Genomic DNA, 23496 nt, shown 5'->3' on the forward strand with positions numbered 1-23496 from the left:
TTGGAGGGAATCCTGAGGGACAGGATGTACATGTATTAGGAAAGGCAAGGACTGATTCGGGATAGTCAACATGGCTTTGTGCGTGGGAAATCATGTCTCAAACTTGATCGAGTTTTTTGAAGAAGTAACAAAGAGGATTGATGAGGGCAGAGCAGTAGACGTGAGCTATATAGACTTCAGTAAGGCGTTCGACAAGGTTCCCCATGGGAGACTGATTAGCAAGGTTAGATCTCATGGAATACAGGGAGAACTAGCCATTTGGATACAGAACTGGCTCAAAGATAGAAGACAGAGGGCGGTGGTGGAGGGTTGTTTTTCAGACTGGAGGACTGTGATCAGTGGAGTGCCACAAGGATCAGTGCTGGGCCCCTTTTGTCATTTACATAAATGATTTGGATGCGAGCATAAGAGGTACAGTTAGTAAGTTTGCAGATGACACCAAAATTGGAGGTGTAGTGGACAGCGAAAAGGGTTACAACAGGATCTGGATCAGATGGGCCAATGAGCTGAGAAGTGGCAGACGGAGTTTAATTCAGATAAATGAGATTTTGGGAAAGCAAATCTTAGCAGGACTTATACACTTAACGGTAAGGTCCTAGAGAGTGTTGCTGAACAAAGACCTTGGAGTGCAGGTTCATAGCTCTTTAAAAATGGAGTTGCAGATAGATAGGATAGTGAAGGCGGCGTTTGGTATGCTTTCCTTTATTGGTCAGAGTATTGAGTACAGGAGTTGGGAGATCATGTTGCGGCTGTACAGGACATTGGTTAGGCCACTGTTGGAATATTGCGTGCAATTCTGGTCTCCTTCCTATCGGAAAGTTGTTGTGAAACTTGAAAGGGTTCAGAAAAGATTTACAACGATGTTGCCAGGATTGGAGGATTTGAGATACAGGGAGAGGCTGTACAGGCTGGGGCTGTTTTCCCTGTAGCGTTGGAGGCTGAGGGGTGACCTTATAGAGGTTTACAAAATTATATGGGGTATGGATAGGATAAATAGACAAAGTCGTTTCCCTGGGGTCGGGGAGTCCAGAACTAGAGAGCATAGGTTTAGGATGAGAGGGGAAAGATATAAAAGAGACTTAAGGGGCAACTTTTTCATGCAGAGGGTGGGACGTGTATGGAATGAGCTGCCAGAGGATGTGGTGGAGGCTGGTACAATTGCAACATTTAAGAGGTATTTGGATGGGTATATGAATAGGAAGGGTTTGGAGGGATATGGGCCAGGTGCTGGCAGGTGGGACTAGATTGGGTTGGGATATCTGGTCGGCATGGACGGGTTGGACAGAAGGGTCTGTTTCCGTGCTGTACATATCTATGACTGTATGACTCTATTTGGATAAAGGACAGGCTAACATGGGGGTACCCACTATTAATCTGGATTAATGACTTAGATATGGCAATAAATGCACTGGAGCCAAATTTACAGATGGCATTCATTGCTAAAGAAAGAGTAAATAAGTAGGGAAATGTTGATATAAACTGTACTGCAATATACTGTAATGCCTGTACCATACAAGGCATTAGTGAGATCAGACCTGGAATATTGCACACAATTTTGCTCCCTTAACTTGAGGAGAGATGTAGTTATATTGAAGACCGTTCGGAGAAGGTTTATTCGACTGATTCAAGAGATATAGGGTGTGTCATCTCAATAGAGATTGAGCAGTGTAGGCCTATTCTCCTGGGCATTTAGCAGAATGACAGGAGATCTAATTCGGAGAAACAAGATACTAGAAGAGATTGAAAAAGCAGACAAAAGAAGGAAGGTTCCTTATGTGGGACAATGCAGGTCAACAGTCAGAGTTTTAGGGTAAAGGGTAGAAGATTTAAAATAAAGATGAGGAAAAAACTACTTATCTCAAAGGGTCATAAAATCTGAAATCTACTACCCCAATTGCAGCTGATCTTAGGACACTGAGTAAACTTAAGGAAAAGATAGATTTTTAATTAGTAACATGTTGAAGGGCTGCAGAAACAGGCAACACAGTGGACATGAGGCCGAGATGAGATCAGCTGTGATTGTATCAAATGGCAAAGCAGACTTGGCAGGTTGAGTTATCTATTCCTGCTCCTAGTTATGATAATATTGCTACAACTTGCCAGTGAGAGACAGTGCAGTGATCAGGAAAAAACACACCACCACCATTGTAACTAATAAGTTTAATAAGCTATATTATATAGTAACAGTCTTATCAATGAAGATAACTTATTATTAGGGAGGATGACTATTCAGCAGAATGTAGTTTTACACATTTCCAACCAGCTTAACTAAGTGCTCTTTTAAGTAATTTCTCAAGACTGCTTGAGAAAAAAGGTAAAAATATTTTACAAAGAAGAGAGATCAGGTTATTTTGCACACCTGACCCATGAGCTTCTCAAATCCACGTTAAGAGTTGTAGAGACAACTTTATCTTACTTTGACTACAGTTAAACTAATTTGACTATTAGTTAAAAATAAACTTTTATAGGTTAGTAGGATTTCGTTGACACCATATTTTGGTTCAAGGCCAAGCTGAATTATTGGAATGAAAGTTACTTCATTCAGGCTGGAAGAAATGAGCTTGGATAATCTTTTGAAGTTGCAAGTTCACAACACAAATCTATTCTCAAGCAATAAACTGACAGTCACATTTACAGATTCTCCTTATGTGGTCTGTGTGGAAAATATAAATGACATGCTGGTCATTAAAGTTAGGATTCAGGGACATGCTATGTGAACTACACAGCTTTTATTTCATGAAAAATAAACAAAAGAAATAAATTCAGGTTAATGTATAGCTGAACTCAATTACACCATGAAATCATTTCAATATTGCTCTAAGTGAGGTGAGTGCAGTGTTGAGAAACTAACCTGTGATGTCTCCTGATTTCTTGACAATCCACTGCCATGCCAAACACAACAGCACGCAATGGGATGACACGGCCAAATCCTTCACTGGGACCTTCTTGACTTGTTGGCTGAGAAGTAGAAAAATGAAACACGATATTCCAAAGAGGAAAGTAAAACTAAACTAAAAGTGAAAAACTTGGCGCTTACATCTTTAAAATACACGTCTGCAGATTTTCTTCCACTTGGCAACTGTGAAAACCCCGATGACCGAATGGTCAGTGAGTTAGAGCTCAGAACATTGGTTCAATTCCAGACCAAAGTTTTTTTCTGTGTGCAGGACGGGTGGGAGACTCATCTTATCTGTTGAGAATGAGGAACTTAAGTGAAACAATATTTTTCAGGGGGGAGCAGTTCCAACACAACCTCTCTAATTTGGCACTGATTATTTATCTTGCTGACACGGTCCATAAGATTGTCTGCAAAAAGAAATAGAGAAGGTACCTCACATTTTTGGGTGGTACATAAAGAATTTTGGTATAAATAAGTTCAAACTCTCTTATTCTTGTCTAGTACTTACAATATCGATCTTAGGGGTGCAAGGAAAGGATTCTATTCTCCAGTACAAAGAGTCTCTCAACTCGAAGACAAAAATAATTACCAATGAAATGCAAACAGGTAGCACTTTCTCTACCTGTCCTGACACCTTCAATGATAACCCCAGCTCCTTCGGATCCTGAACCCCTTTTAGAATTGTAACTATTTCGTACTGCTTCGCCACGTTCTTCCAATCTGAATGAACCCTTCACATGCCTTCAAATAAAACTAACGAGACACTTGTCTCAATATAATTCCAATTTGTTGCCAAATTGGATGTCCCCCACCCTCAATACAAACACTTCCCTTTTTCCAGAGAAGTCATGTGTGGGTTGGCTGTGGTCTTTGGAACTCCCCAACTATGGTGCAGGGTTGCTGGTACACTTTAAACCCTGAGAGAACTGGCAGGCTGTATGCCGCTTGCTTGGAGGGCTGACCTGCCTTGTACAAGCATCAATTTAGTGAGTGTACATTGGAAAGTTTACAGTGGTTCTCATCACCACTCTTACTACCTTGGGAGTGACCTTCCACTGAATTTGAAAATGAGTGTAAATAATTTGTGGCCACACATTGGTTATAGGATTCTCAGACAGCATCACTAGATTCTGATCTCCATTATATCATGGAACCTTTAAAAGGAAGGTGCAAATAGGATGGGGGGAGGGGGGGGTGGAAGAGAGAGAATGTAACCAGCAAGCCACTCAAACAGGTTTTTGAGCATCAGTTTTAGAGTTTCAATGAGTGGTACAGGGAAAATGGAAGAACATGACATGTTGCAGCTGTCATGAACACAGCAGAGTGTCCTAAGTCCTAATGAATACAGCCTTAGAAATGGGGAATTAAACTCAACTGCTCAATCAGTGGCAGAGAGTTGTCATTACTGGTGCTGAGACACTTAGATTGGTGAACAGTGGTCAGACTTTTAAGAGGCACATTAAACCACTGATATTACCTGTTATCAGGATCTGGTAAAGCCACTCCCAGTGGCCTCTGAGACAGTCACAATTGAATAAGGTTAGACTGACCTTGAGCAAAATAGACAGTAGGAGCTTCCGCTGATGTAGCCATTGAGTCAGGAAGGGACCAAAGAAACAGAACAGGGGATTACAAGCAGAAGGAGGTGATCAAAGTTTGGGAGAAGATTTGTATCTCGGATACTCGTTGCTGTGATTCTGTTCGCCAAGCTGGGAATTTGTGTTGCAGATGTTTTGTCCCGTCTAGGTGACATCCTCAGTGCTTGGGAGCCTCCTGTGAAGCATTTTGGTGATCTTTCCTCCAGCATTTGTGGTGGTTTGAATCTGCCGCTTCCGGTTGTCAGTTTCAGCTAGGTAAAAACAATGACTGCAGATGCTGGAAATCAGATTCTGGATCGGTGGTGCTGGAAAAGCACAGCAGTTCAGGCAGCATCCAACGAGCAGCGAAAATCGACGTTTTGGGCAAAAGCCCTTCATCAGGAATAAAGGCAGTGAGCCTGAAGTGTGGAGAGATAAGCCAGGGGAGGGTGGGGAGAGAGCAGCATAGAGTACAATAAGTGAGTGGGGGAGGAGATGAAGGTGATTGAGGTCAGGGAGGAGAGGGTGGAGTGGATAGGTGGAAAAGGAGCTAGGCAGGTCGGACAAGTCATGGGGACAGTGCTGAGCTGGAAGTTTGAAACTAGGGTGAAGTGGGGGAAGGGGAAATGAGGAAGCTGTTGAAGTCCACATTGATGCCCTGGGGTTGAAGTGATCTGAGGCGGAAGGGTCCAGGTCGATGTGCTTATTGATTGAATCTGTGGATGAGTGCCATGCCTCTAGGAATTCCCTGGCTGTTCTCTGTTTGGCTTGTTCTATAACAGTCGTGCTGTCCCAGTCGAATTCATGTTGCTTGTCATCTGTGTGTGTGGCTACTAAGGATAGCTGGTCATGTCGTTTCGTGGCTAGTTGATGTTCATGGATGCGGGTCGTTAGCTGTCTTCCTGTTTGTCCTATGTCGTGTTTTGTGCAGTCCTTGCATGGGATTTTGTACACTACATTGGTTTTGCTCATGCTGGGTATCGGGTCTTTCGTTCTGGTGAGTTGTTGTCTGAGAGTGGCTATTGGTTTGTGTGCTGTTATGAGTCCTACTGGTCGCAGCAGTCTGGCTGTCAGTTCAGAAATGTTTTTGATGTACGGTAGTGTGGCTAGTCCTTTGGGTTGCGGCATGTCCTCGTTCCGTTGTCTTTCCCTTAGGCATCTGTTGATGAAATTGCGGGGGTATCCGTTTTTGGCAAATACATTGGATAGGTGTTCTTCTTCCTCTTTTTGCAGTTCTGGTGTGCTGCAGTGTGTTGTGGCCCTTTTGAATAGTGTCTTGATGCAACTTCTTTTGTGTGTGTTGGGGTGGTTGCTTTCATAGTTCAGGACTTGGTCTGTGTGTGTGGCTTTCCTGTATACCTTCGTGCTGAATTGTCCGTTCGGAGTTCTCTGTACCATCACATCGAGGAATGGGAGTTGGTTGTTCTTTTCTTCCTCTCTAGTGAATCGGATTCCTGAGAGTGTGGCATTGATGATCCGGTGTGTGTTCTCTATTTCTGTGTTTTTAATGATTACAAAGGTGTCATCCACATATCTGACCCAGAGTTTGGGTTGAATTTGTGGTAAGACTGTTTGTTCTAACCTTTGCATTATCATTTCTGCTATGAGCCTCGAGATGGGTGAGCCCCTGGGTGTGCCGTTGATTTTTTTCATATATTTGGTTGTTGAATGTGAAGTGTGTTGTGAGGCACACGTCCAGTAGTTTAAGTATGCCGTCATTGTTGATAGGTTCAATGTCCTGTTGTCTGTTCTGTATGTCCAGCAGGTTGGCTATTGTTTCTCTGGCTAGGGTTTTGTCGATAGAGGTGAACAGTGCCGTTACATCGAATGAGACCATTGTTTCTTCCTTGTCTATGTGTATGTTTCTGATGATGTCCAAGAATTCCTGTGTTGACTGTATAGTGTCTGGATCCGCTGATCAGGTGTTTCAGTTTCTGCTGTAGCTCTTTAGCCAGTTTGTGTGATGGTGTCCCTGGTAGTGATATTATGGGTCTGAGTGGGATGTCTGATGCCTTTTTTTTGCGGTGATTAAAAAAACGGCATTAAAAGAAAAATTGGCCAAACTAACACACAACAAAGAGGACACCACAACACACACCTGGGTTAGAAACCTCTCCCACAGACAGCTCACAGACATGGAAAGAACAATACTGGCCAAGAGACTCAACTACAACCACAGAGACGCCAAGACAGTAGACTTCCTAGCAGCACTAGAGTGCACACTCAGGAACAATGGACTGACAGAAGAGACACAACAAACAGTGAGACAAAGTATCGTACCTCTGATAACAAGGAAAAGACAAACACACAACCTCAACACCAAGGAGAGGGAAGCACTAAAAGCACTAAGAAGCGATAAGAACATAATCATACTACCAGCAGACAAAGGCAGAATGACGGTGAACCTGAATGAAGCAGAGTACATCCAAAAAGCACAACAACTACTTGCAGATATCAACACCTACCAAAAGAAGGAGTCTGACCCCACCCCATAGCTCACCAATAGGATAATCAACACACTGAGGAATCTACAAAAAAACCGTCAGATAACCAGGTTCGACCTACAGAGAATGAAACCAGAAAGCAACAACACCCCCAGATTCTATGGACTACCTAAAGTGCACAAACCAGACATCCCACTCAGACCCATAGTATCACTACCAGGGACGCCATCACACAAACTGGCTAAAGAACTACAGCAGAAACTGAAACACCTGATCAGCAGATCCAGACACTCTATACAATCAAGACAGGAATTCTTGGACATCATCAGAAACATACACATAGACAAGGAAGAAACCATGGTCTCATTCGATGTAACGGCACTGTTCACCTCTATCGACAAAACCCTAGCCAGAGAATCAATAGCCAACCTGCTGGACATACAGAACAGACAACAGGACATTGAACCTATCAACAAAGACGGCATACTTAAACTACTGGACTTGTGCCTCACAACACACTTCACATTCAACAACCAAATATATGAACAAATCAACAGCACACCCATGGGCTCACCCATCTCGGGACTCATAGCAGAAGTGATAATGCAAAGGTTAGAAAAAACAGTTTTAACGCAATTACAACCCAAACTCTGGGTCAGATACATGGATGACACCTTTGTAATCATTAAAAACACAGAAATGGAGAACACACACCAGATCATCAATGCCACACTCTCAGGAATCCGATTCACTAGAGAGGAAGAAAGGGACAACCAACTCCCATTCCTCGATGTGATGGTACAGAGAACTCCGAACAGAGAATTCAGCACGAAGGTATACAGAAAAGCCACACACACAGACCAAGTCCTAAACTATGAAAGCAACCACCCCAACACACACAAACGAAGTTGCATCAAGACACTATTCAAAAGGGCAACAACACACTGCAGCACACCAGAACTGCAAAAAGAGGAAGAAGAACACCTATCCAATGTATTTGCCAAAAACAGATACCCGCGCAATTTCATCAACAGATGCCTAAGGGAAAGACAACAGAACGAGGACATGCCACAACCCAAAGGACTAACCAACTACCATACATCTGGAACATTTCCGAACTACTGCGACCAGTAGGACTCATAACAGCACACAAACCGACAGCCACGCTCAGACAACAACTCACCAGGACAAAGGACCCAATACACAGCATGAGCAAAACCAATGTAGTGTACAAAATCCCATGCAAGGACTGCACAAAACACTACATAGGACAAACAGGAAGACAGCTAACAACCCGCATCCACGAACACCAACTAGCCACGAAACGACATGACCAGCTATCCTTAGTAGCCACACACACAGATGACAAGCAACATGAATTCAATTGGGGCAACACAACTGTTATAGGACAAGCCAAACAGAGAACAGCCAGGGAATTCCTAGAGGCATGGCACTCATCCACAGATTGAATCGATAAGTACATCGACCCGGACCCAATATACCGAACACTGTAGCATACAGCTGGAACTGACAACTGGAAGCGGCAGATTCAAACCACTAGAAATGCCGGAGGAAAGATCACAGAAGCGCTTCACAGGAGGCTCCCAAGCACTGAGCATGTCACCTAGACAGGGGACGAAACGTCTGCAACACAAATTCCCAGCTCCGCAAACAGAATCACAACAAGGTGGTGGTGATCCTAGGACACCAGGTATACCACCCAATAATCAGCAATCCACAGATTCAGGCACAGGAGAGCATGCAGGACACCCAGGATTACCTGGAGCGGGAAGATTTCAGCACTGCCTTCACCCATTACTTATTGCTGCTCAACCTGGTGCTGGAGCTGTAAGACATCATAGTGAGTTCAGATGGAGACTGGGTGGCAGTGTGGGATCTGGGGAAAGGGCTGACCCTGCAGCCTTAGTAACTGTGAGCCTAGGCTGCCTTTAGTCTATTACCCCATGGCAACATTGGCCTCTTTTCCCAACCTGATGTGCTGGCATTATAATCTTTTATGAAAATATCTTCAGGACCACTGAGTGGTGACTGAATTGTAATTTTAATACATATCATTTTTACTGATGTTATGAGGGATTGCAACTACGTTAAAGGATGCAAAAATCCCAACAGGTCTAACTAAATCCATCATCTTGAATTTTTGTCTACCATCATATGTGCTCTCCCTACAAACAGCTTCTCAACTCATTGTCTCATGATGTTTTCTCCTCAGCTTTTGGCAAATTTTTGTTCGTAGTGATATGCCATTGGCTTCCATTCTCAGGGACAGAGCTCCAATTTATCTCGCCCAGAATGGAAATTGAGCTCACGCTGTTGTCACATCTCTGAACCACTACTAGCCATCTCTCAATTGAAAGCTGCAATTGCAAAAACTGCCTGAGCTCTGATCAGTTCTGGTGGTCTCTCTCATCTACAATTACTCCATTTCGTTCAGGAGATCCACTGACTTAAGCTGAATTGGAAATACTAGAGCTAGCTGTCAGTTAGCTCAGCACAGATCCAGCAAGAGACTATCATATTCTCAGCTCTTATTTCACAATTTGTGCATCTGGAATATTTTATTTATGTTGACTGGTCTTCCGAAAATCACTTTAAGGTCCAGTGAGTTCTCTAGATTAAGGCCAAATGAAATAAGATATGAAACTTAACATTTGATGAGAATCTCTTCAAATCTCAACATTTCAGAAGGGTATTCAGACTGGAAATCCAAATTTAAGTTAGACAACCCACAGCTTTTTCAAATCACAAATGAATAGCTTAATAACATTTCCCCAATACAGTATCAACAACTTTGTACTTTACAAAATTTACCTTGACTTGTAAAACACAATGTGAAGTCCTGTGTTAACCATTAATGTTTTGTTTTGACTTTTGGGGGACTAAATTGTGAATACCAAACTTGAAATTGGTCTCTATCCATATGCATAAGATGGTGTAGGGAGAGGGGGTAAGGAGTAAATGATATGTAGGGATAGAGCCCAAAGAGAGGGTTGAACAGCTGGACAGACAAAGGAGTCTATAATGATCTGGTTGGGAGGATGAACAGTTAATAGACCCTGTTAGTGGCTAACTATGTGTAATGGCAGAATATGTGACAAGTCAGGCAGCATCCAAGGAGCAGGAGAATCGACATTTCGGGCAGAAGCCCTTCCTCATTCCTGAAGAAGGGCTTATGCCCGAAACGTCGATTCTCCTGCTCCTTGGATGCTGCCTGACCTGCTGTGCTTTTCCAGCAACACATTTTTCAGCTCTGATCTCCAGCATCTGCAGACCTCACTTTCTCCTACGTGACAACAAAGGCCTGGTGTGTGGTAGGGGAGGTCAGGCCCTAAAATTATTGAACTCCTTATTGAGTCGAGGGGGCCTGTAGGGTCCCCAAGTGGGAAATGAGGTGTTGTTATTTCAGCTTGCGCTGAGCTTTGCTGGAGCATTGTAGCAAGCCTGAGACAGAGATGTCGGCCAGGGTACAGGGTGGGATGTTAAAGTGGCAGACAACTGGAAGCTCAGGGTCCTTTTTGCAGGCGGAGCGTAGGTGTTCTGCGGAGCAGTCACCTAGACTACACATTGTTTCCCCAGTGCAGGGGAGACCACACTGTGAGCAGTGAATGAAGTAGACTCAGGTGTGAGAAGTGCAGGGAAAGTGCTGCTTCAACTGGAAGGTACGCTTGGGCCTTTGGATACTGAGGATGGAGGAGGTAAATGGGCAGGTGTTACACCTTCAGCTGTTGCAGGGGAATGTGCCTTGGGGCTCTGGGAGGCAGGGTGGAAATTGGAAGCGAAATAAATTAACTTTTCCAATTCTGGATGAGACAGAGAAACAGCACCGGTGATTTTATCAATATATTGAAGAAAAAGTTGTGGACGGGGGCCAGAGCAGGACTGGAACGTGAATGTTCCACATACCCCATGAAGAGACAGGTATAACTGAGGCCAATGCTGCTCCAGCAAAGGTCAGTGTAAGCTGGAAGAACACCACCTCTCATTTTCTGCTTGGGGGCCCTGCAGCGCACCCCCCCCCCTCAATATAGAGTTCAATAATTTTAGGGCCTGAACTCCTCATGTCCTAGCTTCCTACCACACACACCAAGCCTTGCTATCACATACTCTGCCTTTACACAGTACCCATAGTTAGCCACTAACAGTCTCCATTAACAACTATTTACCCTCCCAGCCAGGATTGTTATCGACATCTTTATCTGTTCAATTGCTCTTCTCACTCTGTGGGCTCTATCCCTACCTATAGTTTACTTCTTACTCCTTCCCACCACCATGTCTTGTGCATATAAGCCAACATTCTCCTAGCTACCATCAATTCTGAGGAAGGGTCACCGGACCTGAAACGTTAACTTTGATTTCTCTGCACAGATGCTGCTAGGCATACTGAGCTTTTCCAGCAACTTCTGTTTTTGTTTCTGATTTACAGCATCTGCAGTTGTTTTGGTTTTTATTCCCTCTAAACGTTTCCTATCCATGGACCTGTCGAAATAACTTTGAAATGTTGTAGTTGTACCTACCTCTACGACTTCCCCTCTCACCTTAAACCTATGGCCTCTAGCCTTTGGACTCCCCTACCCTGAGAAAATGATCATGGTTATTCAGTTGATCTATGGCCCTAAACTGTTATAAAGTAAACTCTCAGCCTCCTATGCTCCAAGAAAAAAAATTCCCAACCTTTCCTTATAAATCAAAGCTTCCCGTCTTGGTAATATTCTTGTAAATCTCTTTTGTACCCTTTCCAAATTTAATAACATCCTTTTTATATAGCAGGGTGACCCAGAAATGCAAGCAGTACTGTGGCCTCACCAATGTCTTGAACAGCTGTTAGGTAACATCCCAACTCCTATACTCAATGTTTTGTCTGATGAAGGCAAGCATGTCAAACATATTCCTGCCACGTTTAAGAAACTATGGACCTGCAGCCATGGGTCTCCCTGTTTGATAACACTGCCCAGGGCCCTGCCATCAATTGTGCAACTCCTGTCCTGGTTTGTCTTATCAAAAGGCATCACCTCACATTTATCTAAATTAAACTCCAGCTGCCATTCCTCAGTCCACTGGCCCAGGTGGTCAAGATCTCATTATTCTACTTGACTCTCCACTATGCCACCAATAACTGGTGTCATCGGCAAACTTATTAACTATGCTTCCTATATTCTCATCCAAGCTGTTTATATAAATAATGAACAACCGCTGGGTCACAGTCTGAACATTAACCCCATACCACCACCCTCTGTCTCTACAATCTCCGATCATCAGGTCAATTTTGTATCTAGTTGGCTAGCTGTCCCTGGATCCCATGTGATCTAACTTTCCTAACCAGTCTACCATGCAGAATTTTAAAGAAGGCCTTGCTAAAGTCTATGTAGAAAAAGGTTTACTGCTCCATCTTCATCTATCTTCTTGGTCACGGCTTTTAAAACAAACTCAATTGCCTTTGAAACAAAGGCCAACATTCCATACATCTTTGCTCTATACCTGCCGATTTTGAGTGCTTGTTTTTTGTGATTCACGGAATAAGGACTCCCAAATTCCTCTTTTCTGTAACTGTGTACTTTCTCCATTTAAATAATATTGAGCTCCTCTGTTATTCCTGCAAAGTACATAACCTCAATTTCCAACATTATATTCCAACTACCAAGTTTCTGTACACTCTACGTAATCTGTCTGTATTCCACTGCAGACCATATGTGCCATTCTCACTACTCGGCTTCCCATCTATCTTTGCAACATCTGCCAACTTGGTTATCACACCTTATAGCAGGTCCCATCATCTAAATAACTGATACAGACTGTTAATAGCTGTCACCCAGCACTGATCAGATGGCACTTGCCAATCCAAAGACGACCCATTTATCCTTATTCTATTTCCTGTTAGCTAATCAAGTCTTTACCCATGTTTACCATGTTAACAATTCCATGCACTCCTATATTGTGCAACTACTTTTGATGAAGCACATTAACAAATACCTCTTGGAAAGCTAAACAGCATTACTTGCAGTTACTTGTACATTACCTCGTCAAATAAACTAAACAGATTATTTCAACACTATTTCAGTTTCAAAAATCCATTATTTCATGGTTGATATCAGAATGCTGGTTCCAGCATGTTTCCGATATAGGCCATCTCAACGGTATAGCTCCCACTTTCCTGGTGCCCCTTGAACTGAAATCTATTTCTTTCACACATCCGTCTCTCTAATGCTATTTACCATATACCAATTTCCACCTGGCTCAGGGAGCAATTAGGAGGTCATTCCTTTGAGATGTTGCTTTCTAATTTGGCCTCCAGCTACTCACACTCACTCAACAGAACTTCTTTCCTAGTTTTGATCTCTCGTCAATATGTTACACGGACCACACCAATGGGATCCACTTTATCCCACTGCAGGTTCCTCTCACCCTGGAGTAGGTATCCCCAAATCCTGGTAGCGGCCAAGCAACACAACCATCTGGACACTTGCTCTCAACTGCAGAGAAATGTAGTACACAATCTCCTACTACTGCTACATTCCTGTTTAATAGGTTCTCATATTACAGTGCCTCAGTCAGTTCGCACATTTACCCCACTCGCATCCAAAGAAGGTGAAAGAACCTTCAAATCTGTTGGACAATTGCAAAGGATAAAGTTCTTGCATTCCTACCATCTGGTTCCCATTACCTACACCCTCCAGCCCTTGACAACTAGCTTCATCATAAGACCCTATCCTAAGAAATGTGATGGTCTCCCTGAACAGAGAATCCACTTAACTTTCCCCTTCCCTGGTGGGTTGCAGTATATTTAGCTCAGCCATAGTTCTGAGGTCAAACTCTTACTGCAGACGTATTTGTCCTAAATCATACTGGCATTTGTAAGCTCCCATATTCTGCAATCACAACACACCATCTTAACAGTTTTCAATTAATTAACTGTTTGACCAAGTTACAGGCTCTCCTCGTCGCCACTTACTAGACAACACAAGATAATAACAGAATAGACCTTTACCTCTTAAAATAAAATTTTGAAAAACTTACTCTTCTCTAATTTCCACCTATTTATCCTAATGGTAGTTACTCACCAGCCAACCAACCTTCAGCTTTCCTGTAGCGTCACTGTTTCTTTCAAACTACCTCCTTGGGGACCTCCAGTCACTGACTTCCTGTCTCAGAGTCTCTCTCTCTCTCTCACACACACACTGCCCACCAATATTAACTTCAGCTTCTCTAATGATAATGATCTTGTTAGAACACTGTAAAAATTAAGTTTGGATGGATGGAATAGGTTGTGTGATAGCATTCCAAGAATAGCAGGAGTTTCTGTGTCCCAAAGAAATTTTGGTTTTCTAACTAGGGTCATTAAAACAGGTAAAACAATTATTCATCTTATTTGTTGTTTATGGGTCACTGTTGTTTGCAAATTAGATGTCATATTTACTTCTAAATGAAATAATTTATCATTTGAGTGAAACACTGACATCATGAAAGGTGTTACACAAATGCAAATTATTTATTGTATAAATCTCCATACTTTGGTATAAAATTGCTACATTTTGAATTACTACAGGTTATTTTATGGAATACAAGCTATAGGAAGCTTAAAAAATCATTACATAATCATCTATCTAGTGAAGATTCTCAGTTGCAGTACTGCTTTGACAATGATAGTCTGCTAATTGCTTAACAGTTTTTATTAAGATCTGTGCTACATCACTGTAGCAATTAAAATATACAATTATTTGGTTTCCAATCACCATTAAAAAGGGCCAGTATACCATACACAAACTTCCAATAAACTCTGGGCAAACTAGAGAAGTAATCCAGGTAATTGAGTGGTACTCAACTACGTAGGGAATGTATAAAACTTATTTAGTCAGAAAAGACCTCTGACATGTACCCAAGTGACCATGGTTACATTCAAAACGTATCATTAAAAACACACCCACTTTAGGAAAAGGATGCAAGTATCAAACCTCTGGGCTGAATTTGGTATTACAGCATGAAAACATTTCTAACTATTCAAATGTTCAGTCACACTTGTATAAAACACACACCTTTGGTGGGAGAAGAAGATGTTGCCATGCATGTATTAAGCTCTCTACAATTCCTTCACCGAATAGCCCAGCGTCTACAGTCTCTGTGACAACAAGCGACACCCTGACAGAAAAGAAAGGAAAGCGCTGAAACAACATTACAAATTATAGGAGCCAAAATTCCTGTCTTTTCTAATTTCATTAAATGCACTGATGAGAGTATAAAGTGATATTGACATGTTTGTGCAGGAGAAAGTGAGGACTGCAGATGTTGGAGATCCAGGTCAAGAGTGTGGTGCTGGAAGAGCACAGCAGGTCAGGCAGCATTCGAGGAACAGGGGAATTGACGTTTCGGGCAAAAGCCCTTCATCAGGAATGAAGCTTATTAGTGCATTTAGTACATTTCAGTGCAGTCTATTTTCTCAATAAAGTTACTGAAAACAGAAACTTCAGTCTAGAGTTGCTCAAAAATATTTTAACATAAATTATAATAATGCTCTATGAAGCGTGTGTAAGGATTGTAATTACTAAACTGATGTTGTATTCTACACCATTGGTATGCTGCAAATCCATTCATCTACTGCCAATGGTTCCAAGTTGAGTAGGACACAACCTTCGAATTCCCTCCCAGTGATATTGTGGACAGTTCACCACCATGTTCTCAAAGGAAACTCAGCATAGGCAATAAATGCTGGTTCCCATGAGGTCCACATCCCATAAGTGAATTTTAAAAAAAGAGCACTGGACTGGTATCAGAGGATGCCCCTAAATGACTGTGCCAGGGACCCCAAGTGAAATCCAACCCCTTGATTTGACTGAGGCCTTCTGACAACCATGACAAACTGCCTTTGTGTCAGCTCTACGAGACAAGTCAAGATAAAAGCAATGTGAACCTGGTATCTCTGGCTAATGGGTGAAGCACAAAGAGAGAAGGCAAGGGAAGGCAAAGCAGGAATATGGAGAACATTTGCATAGTCTCTGTGTCAGTGTGAAGAGAACAAGCAAACATCCTAAAAATGTAGACTGGTCCAGTCCATGGGCTGAGTGCTCTGAAAACAAAATATCCTTGCAGCAGCATTACAAATATAGATGTCATTGTGTCCAGAAGTACATCATTAAAATGAGGAAAGGCCCTCTAAGTGGTTAGAGATATGCCATGAGGGCTCTTTGAAGCTGGTACAAGTCAGATCCAATGTCTGTGCAAGTGGAATTCATGTGGCTGGTGGCCAGATAGCCTGCCCTGAGATGATGTTGCCCAGCATCCAACCTGGAGGCCCTTTGGAGAAAGCAGTCAGCTGAATTCAGCAGGTACCCACTCTGGCTTTCATAACCCAAAAGCGCAGTGCTGGAAAAACACAGCTGGTCGGGCAGCATCTGAGGAGGAGAGTCAACGTTTCGAGCATATTCATCAGGAATACTGCATTCTGGTTTTCATGTCAAGATTTCTTAATGGCTAGCTTGTTTGGTGAACACCTGCGAAGTGAGTTGGCAGTCAACAAAACACTTAACAAGCTTTAATCATCAGAAGCCCAGGAGCTTTTGCAATACATGCTGGTGTCAGGAAGGGACTTCCTGTGCTCACTGGTGGTGACTTCTAACAACATCTCGTACAATTTCATTTTGGTACATTGAAGTGTCTCCCAATCATGATGGACATTTTTCTCAAATAAAAATTTTTCACTGAATTCAACTTTTACAAACTAGTTAATAAAGTTGAAGCACAAAGATTATAACAACAGTATTTGATTTAAACTAGCTAAAACAGATCAAGTTTCTTCTTTACAGCTTTTAGCTATAGGGTGAGTTGATAAAAATCAGAAGCAGATTGTTAGAAGGTTATATATAGCTAATACATAAGTATATTTGCTAAGTTGTGATGGAACGTACCTGCTGGGGAGATCTTTAGGTACTTCCATGTCTAATGATTTCATGTGCAGAACCTGGATTTGTCCTGCCATTTGGTTGGAAGCTATCACTTCACAGGCAAGTTCATACATGGTCTTGGACAGCTCACAAGCATACACATGAGAAGCTCCAGCTTTCCTTGCAAACATACTGTATGGGAGAGAAAATAAAAATCACAAAAACAAGATCTTAAGGAGAGGAAGCAAAAATATGGCAAACAATTTTCCAAGTTCAGATTAGTTTCCCTTTAGTATGGAAACAGGCCCTTCGGCCCAACAAATCCACACCGACCCTCAGAAGAGTAACCAACCCAGACCCATTCCCCTACCCTATATTTACCCCTGACTAATGCACCTATCTCTATGGGCAATTTAGCATGGCCAATTCACCTGACCTGTACATCTTTGGATTTTGTTTGCCTTTCATGTATCACCTGAAACTATAAAATTTAACAAATTTTGTTCTTTCATGTATTTCTTCAACTTCAACACAAACCTTGAAACCAATTAAGATCCCAGAAATTATTTCGTTACTATGAAGAAATTATTTCTTGTTACTATATATTTTGTATGCTCAACACAAAGTCCTGTTTCTACAAATGCATTGGTTCTGAACTCATTTGTTTTTTTCAATCCCTTCCACATAGTTACAATTAATACTGACAACTGATTAGATCCACCATTTTGGACTATCTTAATACCTCTTGTGACTTGACCAGTCTTGAATTGATCTTTATTATGAGAATGAGGCATGAACTTAAACAGCCAGTAAACTGTCTTTTACACTTGGAAGCAACAGAATTGTACTCCAGCATAAGATGCAACCTCACGGTCCAGCATATTTTCCACTCAATCATTACCATCAAGTCAGGAGATCAACCCTAGTGCAATGGAGAGTGCAGGAGGATGTGCAGGAGTAACACAAGGCATATTAAAAATGAGGTGCTAACCTGGTGAAGCGACCAAACAGGACAACTTGCATGCCAACAGTATAAGCAGCAAGTGAAAACAATCCCACAACAAACTGATCATATCTAAGCTTCTTCCATACTGTATGATTCTATGATTATGGCTGTTCGTTTGCAAGTTAATTTTAGCAGTTGCTCCAAACATAGATTTATCACCTGTCATCCTTTGGCCCACTCAAACCTATATTCTCCACTTATTTTCACTTATACTTGGCACCTTTCATTTCTTCCATTCATAGCGTTGCCTTTCCAAATCCATGTTTATAATATGCATACAGAAACATAGGTCCATTTAATAAACATACACAATCAGAACAACACACATGAAGGCACACCTGAGAATACCAGTTCCTGTTCCAATATCAAGAACAGACATACAACCAGACTGCACTGTTTTTTGGATTGCTCTCTGATAGGCGACATTCCTCTTCTTATCATTCAGCATTAAAAAATGCCAGCGTTCCACTAGCCAGTTGGCCACACGATAGAAATTTTCCCTTGCCTCAGCGTAGTCAGGATTGAGCTTAATAGACTTGTGGAAATAGCCGGCAGCTTCATCTCGGAACCCCAAACTGCACACAGAGCAAAGACAAAGACAGTCAAGCGAATTAACTTTAACTTTTGGATACAATGGATATATAAAAAAAATATTTTTTGTACGCAAACATTTTTCGTAAGAAAATGATTACAATAGCTATCATACACATACAGGATCAACTAACAATACTTTAAATAGTTTAGAAAGGTCAGCTGTTTAATAGATTACCGCGCCAACTTCAGTTTGACCAAAACAAAAGATATTAATTTCAGTTTGATTGCTTAACGAAAACCGAAACAACAGGAGAAACTCAGCAGGTCTGACAACATTTTGGTGAGAAAAGTAGAATTAACGTTTCGGTCCAGTAAGAGTTCTGAAGATGGGTCACTGGACCTGAAACGTTAACTCTTGCTTTCTCTTCTCAGATGCTGCCAGACCTGCTGAGTTTCTTGAGCAATTTCAGTTTTTGTTTCAGATTTCTAGCATCTGCAGTTTGTTGGTTTTTCCAATTTGGCTGCAGTTTTGTAGCAACAGTTTGTCCATATATGTACAATATATGTAGATAAATTATTTTTTCTTGTATTTACTCGTGGGATGTGGGCATTACTGCTTGACCAGTCGTTACTGCCCAACCTTAGTTGCCCTTGGCCAGCTGCCTTCTTGAACCGCTGTAGTTCGTGTATCGTGGGTTAACCCACGATGCCCCGAGGGAGCAGCCGATACATTTCCAAGTCAGATGGTGAGCAGCTTGGAGGGGATCTTGCAGATAGTGGCACTCTCATCTATCTGCTGCCCTGTCCTTCTCAAATGGAAATGGTTGTGGGTTTGGAAGATGCTTCTTGGTGTCTTTGGTGAATTTCTGCACTGCACCTTGTAAGTAGTATACAGTGCTGCTACTGAACTTCAGTAGTGGAGGATGTGGATGTGGTGCCAATCAAACAGACTGCTTTGTCCTGGAGGGTGTCAAGCTTCTTGACTTTTGTGGAGCTGTACTCATCCAGGAAAGTGATTCCGTCTTGCGATTTTCGATGGTAGACTGGCTTGGGGAATCAGGAGCAGAGTTCCTCGCTGCATTGACTTTTTTAAAAAAAACTGCATTTACGTGATGGGACCGATGATTTTCTAGTGAATGTAACCCCAAAGATGTTGACAGTGGCAGATTCAGTGGTGATAGTGCCATTGAATTTCAAGGGGCAGTGATCAGATGGTCTTTTATCGAAGATGGTCATTGCCTGGCATTCGTAAGACGTAAATGTTACTTGCCACATGTCCAAATCCAGATCAACTTGTTCCATTATGTTATGGCATATGGGAAAGAGTTAAAAGGGTCCTGAGGAGCACCATTTTCACATAGAGGGTGGTGCAGGTACGAAACAAGCTGCCAGAGGAAGTGGCGGAGGCGGTTACAATTACAACATTTACAAAGCATCTGGATAAAAAGCACATGAATAGGAAGCGTTTCGAGGGCCAAATGCTGACACATAGGACTAGATCAGTGTAGGATATCTGGTCGGCACGAATGAGTTAGACCATCTAGAAGATGGTCTGTTTCTGTGCTGTACAACTCCATACTCTATGTCTGGGGCAGCTGGACTTGAAACCAGACCTTCTGGCCCAAAAGTAGGTACCACTGCACCACAAGTACACTTTACACAATATGTATGCATCCCATCCTGTTTTCACTTAGTGATTCAAATGGAATTGTTTTCACGTTATAATTTGGTCTAGAACAGGCCCTGTACAAATTGGCGAGACAATCACGACATACTTGTGAAAGCGGCCAGGGCTATTAACTTTGAACATCTGTTGCAGTAGGGTTGGGTTCTGTTCACCAGATGTTCAGCTCTGTGCGGTCCTCCAAGTGGATGAATGGTCTGACGCCCAGTCTCATGTAGCCTGCGAAAACTAATGTGACTAACAAATCTGCCCTTGCAATAAATGATTTACTGGAGTCAGCTTTGAATTCTTGTGAACAATAGCAAAAGTACTGTATATAAATCAAGCTAACAGTCCAGAATCTTTCGTGAATGTTTGCTTTATGAGACAGTTGAATCTACAAGTGGAAATACTCAAAGTGAAATAACATATAAATCAATTTATCAAGCTCATTATGGGACAAGTTTAAGACATGGGTCAAAAACCAAGCTGGAGTCATACTTAGCAGAAGAGTTCTGATTGTTCGAGACCAATCACCTCAAGTTCCCAACATTACTGTAGCTGTAATACATAAGTAAAAGATTGCAAATACTGGAAATCTGAAGATCAAAAAAACCTGGCAAAAAATAATCAGCAGGTTAGGCAGCACCTGATAAGAGAAACACAACGTTTCAGGTCAAAGAATTTGTTCCAAGAAAGTTTGATCAGTTCTCGTGACTTGGAATGTTAACTCTGCTTGTCTCTTTCAATGCCACTTCACTTATTTTCCCATTTTTGTGTTATCGTTGTAGCAATTTCTCAGGATAGTATCTTAGGTCCACCCATCTTCAGCTGCACCATCAAATGACCATTGTTCAATAATAAAGTTGGAGGTAGGATGGTTGTTGGTGATTGCCGTGTTAAATCCATTTACAAGTCATCAAAATTAAGCAGTCTGTGGCCAGATGTTGCAAAGTGTTGACAACATCCAGTTTGGGCAGAGAAGTGACGATTAACATTTGCAGCACAAAACTGTCAGGCAATGACCAAATCCAGCAAGAGAAAGTCTGACCATCTGCCCCAATGTTCAACAGCATTGCCATCAGAGTCTCCCACTATTAACACCCTGAGGGTCACCATTAATCAGAAATTAATCAGTCTCAACGTTGATTTTATTCTTTCACATAGCATTAATTTCCTATCCCTAATTTCCCTCACGTAAGTAATGGTGAACTACCTTCTTGAATCTCAGTGAAAACTTGGATGATCTGAACGACATGGACCATGGCAAGAAACATGGCAAAATTGTGTAGGAAGTCAAGCAAGGCCTACCCTGACATCAGGAACAACTCGCTGCATCTTTTAACTAACTTTGAGGTAACAGGGAGAGATTCTCATTGGGAAGTGCCGATTGTTACTTAACGACCTCATGAGCTGCAGATTTCATCTCATTAATATGCAGCTTTCTACCCACCACAAGTAAACTGGACCCCAAGAGTTCTCAACATAGAAATCAGAAAGGATACTTTGCTGCTTACTCTAAAGGATCTTCACACTGGATACCAGGCACTAACATCTGAATGCATTCTTCATGGGCACCTGTCTCACACACCCCACATCCACAAATGTACCATCTCCAAGAACACTCAGCATCTACATACAATCCATTCTCTAAGTACTCCAGCACTTAATACTGCATCTTAGGCTACAACGGCAGCTATCGTGGTAATACCACCACAAGGACACTTTGCACTCAGAGACATACATCCAGCTTGTTGACACGACTAGGCTGCACCTCAGGGCTGCTCACCTACTCTCTTACCACTCACTCACTCTAAGCCAACCTGGATACTCTCAGCATCCTTGCCTTGCTTTTCCTTTTTGCACCTTCACCCTCAGCAGAGCTACCAGGCTCACAGCACTGCTGTATCACCTTAGTGTTTAGTGCAGCTAGAAAACACGTCAGGCTTGTCAGCAATCCTCAGTCAAGGCAAGATAGATAGAGTCCAGTCAGGGTATCCTGGCAAATTAAGTGTATGGTAGTCTCTGACTTTAGTCCAGAAGCTTTGACATTATCAGTCAGCAACTTGGGGCAGCCAGAATCAGGAACCTCTTCTCATAACGGCTTCGTGTAGCTGATAAATGAGGAAAAATCTTGCATGACGGAACATAAGCCCAAGTGGGAAATGGGTGCATGGTCAGAGAGAGGCAGGTTTCAGAATGAAGATGATGGCACTTGCCTGATGGAATGGAGAAATTCACCTTCCTATACTGCTGAGTAGTTCTCCAGATGGAGGAGACCATACTGACCCAGGTAAAACTTCAGACCAGGCTAGCAGAGTCCGGTATTGTGACTCTCTGTTGCTGGGGGGGGGACAAGGGCATTTCTCTTCTCTACTAGTTCTGAGGAAGGGTCACTGGACCTGAAATGTTAACTCTGATTTCTCTCCACAGATATTGCCAGACCTGCTTAGTTTTTCCAGCAATTTGTTTTGCCTCTGCACCAGCCTGTCCACCAAGACCTCCAAGCCTCTGCTTGCAAAGTGAAGGGCTAATTTTCCCTTGGCTTCATGCCAGGAATTATGCAGGACAGTTCCAGGCTAACAGTGGGTGACTGGGTCCTCAATAGCCTTCCACATAAAATGGCAATTATCTGGCAATGCTAAGTTATTCTGGATATGAGTAGTAAAATGGGGCTATAATAGAATGAGGAGGTACCACAGGGATAATTAGTTAATGAGATAACTTTGCAAAGATGCAACAAGAAAATTCACCAGGCTTCAGCATGTATAACAACTGAGTAATTTCCCAAGCGTACTTTAGTCATCCTTGCCCACAATCTACCTCTGTTAAACTGGAAAGTAGGCATGTCCGAGATAACTTAGAAAGATCTGAGTCTGAAATTTACCAGAAATCAGCTGTGTCTCAGTTTCAGTGAGCTTCCTGAAGGGTTTCTCTCTGTGTAGCTCCTCCACGTTTCTCACACTACCTACTCAAGTGTCCCGCGTTACTATTAAACCATGCCCCGACACTGCACTGCTTGTCCCATTTTCCCACTTACTACAGAAGAAAGCTCTTACCATGGTCAGTACCTCTCTGGATCCCTGGCACCGGTGCCAGTTTTACACCAATTCAAGCATTGTGGCCCAGAGCTGCCCTGCATGGTTCCTGTCAGTCACCCCAACATCCTTTGTCAACAGATACCTGGAGATCCTGGTGGACAAAGTACCGAGAAGGGCTGACCTCTTGCCTGTGGAAACGTTTACGACACCAGACCCTCTCGCAACCTAGTCCGAAGGTTTCCACCAGGTTCAATATGAATGCAGAACCCAGCAATGCAGGAAGAAGCTCAATGTCCTTCCCTGCTCTGCATCCATGATCCACCATCGCCCTTCTGTTACCTCACACTCACTCTATCCAAACCTTATGCATGAGAATATTAAAAGACGGCAGAAACCAATTCAATTGCAATGTCATTAAATTGCACATTGATGCATATGAAGG

The 23496-nt window shown here is 42.4% G+C and overlaps 1 protein-coding gene across 3 annotated transcripts in view; it reads right to left on the reverse strand.

The window, feature by feature from the left end:
- The window catches only part of prmt9 (protein arginine methyltransferase 9), a 49924-nt gene that overhangs the window by 18488 nt on the left and 7940 nt on the right, over positions 1–23496 (reverse strand). For 2 of the 3 annotated variants that reach the window (XM_060827243.1, XM_060827254.1), the window contains exons 3-6: positions 18155–18391; positions 16835–17002; positions 14969–15071; positions 2852–2958 (exon numbers count right to left, since the gene is read on the reverse strand). In XM_060827243.1, the coding sequence (XP_060683226.1) occupies positions 2852–2958; positions 14969–15071; positions 16835–17002; positions 18155–18391 (615 nt within the window). Of the gene's footprint in view, positions 1–2851; positions 2959–3037; positions 3128–14968; positions 15072–16834; positions 17003–18154; positions 18392–23496 lie in introns of those variants that run through there. The other variant, XM_060827263.1, reaches the window with a different exon arrangement.

Source organism: Hemiscyllium ocellatum, chromosome 1 (assembly GCF_020745735.1).
Source record: "Hemiscyllium ocellatum isolate sHemOce1 chromosome 1, sHemOce1.pat.X.cur, whole genome shotgun sequence".
In the NCBI taxonomy this organism is placed as follows: domain Eukaryota; kingdom Metazoa; phylum Chordata; class Chondrichthyes; order Orectolobiformes; family Hemiscylliidae; genus Hemiscyllium; species Hemiscyllium ocellatum.